At 32.3% G+C, this 4,207-nt stretch overlaps 2 protein-coding genes across 2 annotated transcripts; both read left to right on the top strand.

Moving 5' to 3' along the window:
• The first annotated feature begins 2,399 nt into the window (after nt 1-2,399).
• Nucleotides 2,400-2,804, top strand: LOC113557987. The gene has a single exon (XM_026963519.1). It carries the CDS (start codon nt 2,400-2,402, stop codon nt 2,802-2,804), a length of 405 nt encoding a protein of 134 aa, XP_026819320.1.
• A 3-nt stretch (nt 2,805-2,807) lies between these two features.
• On the top strand, nt 2,808-3,773 carry LOC113557988 (general transcription factor II-I repeat domain-containing protein 2-like). The gene has a single exon (XM_026963520.1). It carries the CDS (start codon nt 2,808-2,810, stop codon nt 3,771-3,773), a length of 966 nt encoding a protein of 321 aa, XP_026819321.1.
• The last annotated feature ends 434 nt before the right edge of the window (nt 3,774-4,207 follow it).

Genomic DNA, 4,207 nt, shown 5'->3' with positions numbered 1-4,207 from the left:
AGAAGTATGTGATGGTCTGACAAACTCATCGTACTCAGAACTACAACCGCCACCACTTCCATCATCGCCAACGTTAGAAGCACCATTTCTATCACCTTCCGCATTACCAGCATCACCAATGCTAGCGCAACAAATCAATCATTCTGAACAGTTCTCGTCGTCTAGAACTAAGAAAAACCTGAAGTTCAAAAATAAATCGGCAGTGGAAGCAGATAATTGTGTGGCTAAATACTTTAAAGCTAAAAAGGCAAGATTGGAAGCAAATTTAGTTACTAATTCTTACAACAATGAAAACAAAGAAGCTCTCAAGATGTTTTTTATTAAGTTTGATGCCTAAAGTTGAACATTTTAATAAGTATCAGATTAAATTATTTAAACAAAAAATTTTCAGCGTTATAGATGATATATCATCCCAATCATCGTCAACGTTCTCGTCGCCATATACCACTTCATTTCCGTTAACACACACTTCGCAGTCTACCACGTCGTATACATCTGGGAGTACACCATCAAATGCACTCGAGTGTTATAGCAACTTTTCTGGGACATTCGAAAACTACGATGAGGAGCGCGAGTCCAATTTCGCACCATTATAGTAATCTTAATAATCATTATTAATTTCTTAATTTAGTTATTTGTCGATATTATTTCATTATTTTGATTTAAATGTAAGAAATTCTGAACCTTATAATTCAATAAAGACTAATAGCACTTGCCTCAGAGTTATCAATATTCTTTCTTCGGCCGACTCACATTCTCTCATATTTGTGTTTATTTTATGTATATTAGGAGTAACTAACTTTAACAATTCCCGGTATGAATCTTTTGACATTCTGTAGAATGCTATAAACTTAGTATCAGTTTGATTTAGTTGTTCTGCTGCAACAAACAGCCTGCATTTCATATTTTTCTCTATATATGGATAAGTCCAATATTCTCTTCGTACTAATTTTCGTTATTTATGGTACTGATAGTAGTCATTTATATTATCTTCATCAGAACTACTCGACATATTGTAAAAATTTAATGTTTAACTATAAAAAACTATGAAAAACTTTAAAAGACGCACATTCTTTCTTAACATCAATTCGCATACAATTGCGTACACTGATTGAAATTCGATCGATCTCGTGTGCGGAGAAAATACATAAATTGATCGCAAACCAATTGCACAACAATCGCTCACGCAACTCATTTGAGATTCTCATTGCAAAACAGTTTTACCGTGTGCGGAGGGCCTTAGTCTTACATTCTAAATCACCAGACTTAGTTGAGTCGTCGCGTCGCCCTAACATTTCAAGTGTTTTGTACCTGGGTGTATCACTGGATTACCCAAACAAAATAAAATATATAAACAGCAGGGAATAGAACTGCAGAAGACGTGATATTATAAAGTAAAAATAAATGCTAAAATGCATTATGTGTCATACAAACTAGTATGAGCCCTCGTCGGGTAGTCAGCGCTCCCGGTGGCAGTTACAAGTGGTGTATTGTTTTTGGTCCACCATCGCACTGCATGCGTTACATATGTATTTCTCTGAGAACGCTTGTCGGTCGTACGTGAGTAGACGGAACTCGGGTTTGGTCGAATAAGTTGAACAACAGCAGTTTGAGTTAGTAAATAATGGTTTATTGTAGTAAGACAAAAATATAAATGTTTTAATTGCAATATACTAAAGAAGTTTGTGGACAGAGTGAAATAACTCTGCCCGAGAAATTAGTTAAGACTTTGGATCTAGACTCAGAATACAAGCGGCGATGTTAGGGCGCGGCCCAACGACTAAGCTAAGTTCGGTGATCTGGGATGGTAGACTAATTCTAATCGTACAGCGGATAGACCTGTATATATACTAAGTCTCCGCTGGACGAATGCACGGTAAAGATTAGAAGTGGTGGATAAAGGAAGCCGAAAATATATTGATCTTTCCAAAATTATGATTTAATAATACAACTATTATTGTGCTACTTCACATAGGTTGTTAATCTTCTATTTCGTAGAATTGAAATCCAATTAATATAACGTATGTAACATTATGTGTAAACAGCTAAAAACATCGTAGTCACGACTCGTGATATCATTGCAATATTAGTTAATAATATTAACATAACAGCAATAGTAAAAATGGCTACGTCAATATGTATACAATAGTAATAGTGAAGCGGCTCCGACGGCTTATTAGATCATGGATGGCCAAACTGCGACACATTTGTTGTTATGGAATGGCACACTAGAGTCAGATAAAATAATATATAATTTTTAAAAATAAGTATTATTAAATTAGATTATATTATCGCAGTGGGATTTTCCGATTATTATTCCGATTCGAGAATTGTTACGGTACGTATGTACTAGATTACTACAATAAAGTTAGTCGTATTAGAATCGCCGTGATCGTGAAATGGCATCTAATAAACCAGGAACTTCAGGTTTAGGCGTAAAACGAAGTTATAAAGATGACATTTCTTTGCGAATTTTTAATACAGAATGGATAGAAAAATTTTTATGTATAGAAGGGAAAAAATCTAAACCGACATGTTTAGTATGTAACTCTGTAATTGCAGTTCCAAAAAAATTCAATGTTCAACGGCACTATAATAATCACAATGATATTATTGAAAAATATCCCGAGGGTTCTGTAAAGAGGACGGAATATATTAAAAAGAATACTAATTCATTGTTAACTCAGCAATCAATTTTTACTAAACAATCAAATGAAAAAAAAGACATGGTGTTAACGTTTTATGAAATCGCATTTTTGCTAGCCAAGTGTGGAAAACCTTATTCTGATGGCGAAATCATTTAAAAAATGTTTGATATTTTTGCAAAAAATGCAAATGATTCAAAAATTTCTACGTACGTAAATGACATTTCTTTATCACGTAATACAATTATGAGAAGAATTTCATGTAGTACCACTAATTCTAAATATTTTTCTCTTGCGCTTGATGAAAGCTGTGATATTACGGACAATCCGCAATTAAGTATATTTATTCGAAGTGTGAATTCTAAGTTTGAAGTGACGGAAGAACTTTTAGGACTTGAAGTACTCGAAACATCGACAAAAGGTACAGATATATTTAATAAACTAAAATGTTGTGTTGAAACTTTGTTGTTAAAAAGTGACGATTTAATCTGGTCAAAACTTGAAAGTGTATGCACAGACGGTGCTCCATGTATGATAGGTAAAAATATTGGTTGTGTAACACTACTAGAGGAGTTTTTGAATAGAAATTTAAATAAATATCACTGTATTATACACCTAGAAGCCTTATGCGTCAAAATTTTAAAATTTAATCATGTATTAAAACCAGTATCTCTATGTATAAACAAAATAAAAGCTCGGCCTTTAAATCATCGATTATTCAGAACTCTATTTGAAGACGCCATTAACGAATCTGGTGAACTATTATTATTTTGTGAAGTAAGATGGCTTGCAAAAGGAAAAGCATTAGAAAGATTTTGGAGTCTAAAAGACGAAGTTATTGAATTTATAGAAAAAAATAATGAATTTCCTGATGAATGTGAAGTACTGAAAGATAAAAATTGGTTAATAAACCTTGCATTTTTAACTGATATTCTTGGACATTTAAATATTCTCAATAAACGACTCCAAGGTAAAGGAAATTTATTTCTAACCCTTGTAGGTTCTATAAATTCTTTCATGTCTCGACTTCGTCTTTTCGAAAGTAATTTAGGAATGGAAAATTTAGATCACTTTGTACGGTTAAAATCTATTATATCTACCGACAGATATTCCATTGACGATTTTTAAAAATCATATTTCATCACTATATGATAATTTTCAAGAAAGATTCAGCAAATTTAAAGAAGAAGAAGATTTAAATAACTTATTTATTAATCCATTTATCATAGAGACACACTATCTCCAAAAATATAACCCCAATATGCAATTGGAAATTATTGAACTTCAAAGTTCAACAATCTTAAAATGCAAATATAAAGAGTCATCTGAGATAATAGAATTTTGGAAATGCCTACCCGAGGAAGATTTTCCAGAATTACATAATGTAGCGGTGAAATTAGTTTGCAGATTTGGTTCTACTTATATATAAGTGAAAAGTTTTTCACGGATGACTTTCATTAAAAATAAGTATAGAACCAAACTAACAAATTCTCATTTGAAAAATTTAATGCTTCTATCTTCAACTAAACTTAAACTAAATTATGAAGAGATAATATCCATGA

This window comes from Rhopalosiphum maidis, chromosome 3 (assembly GCF_003676215.2).
Source record: "Rhopalosiphum maidis isolate BTI-1 chromosome 3, ASM367621v3, whole genome shotgun sequence".
NCBI lineage: Eukaryota > Metazoa > Arthropoda > Insecta > Hemiptera > Aphididae > Rhopalosiphum > Rhopalosiphum maidis.
The sequence above is the reverse complement of the archived record's forward strand: the minus strand, read 5'-3'. Positions and strand labels throughout refer to the sequence as shown.

Bases quoted from the DNA above. Each gene is read 5' to 3' on its own strand.
- LOC113557987 (XM_026963519.1), top strand. From the start codon at position 2,400: ATGGCATCTAATAAACCAGGAACTTCAGGTTTAGGCGTAAAACGAAGT.
- LOC113557988 (XM_026963520.1), top strand. From the start codon at position 2,808: ATGTTTGATATTTTTGCAAAAAATGCAAATGATTCAAAAATTTCTACG.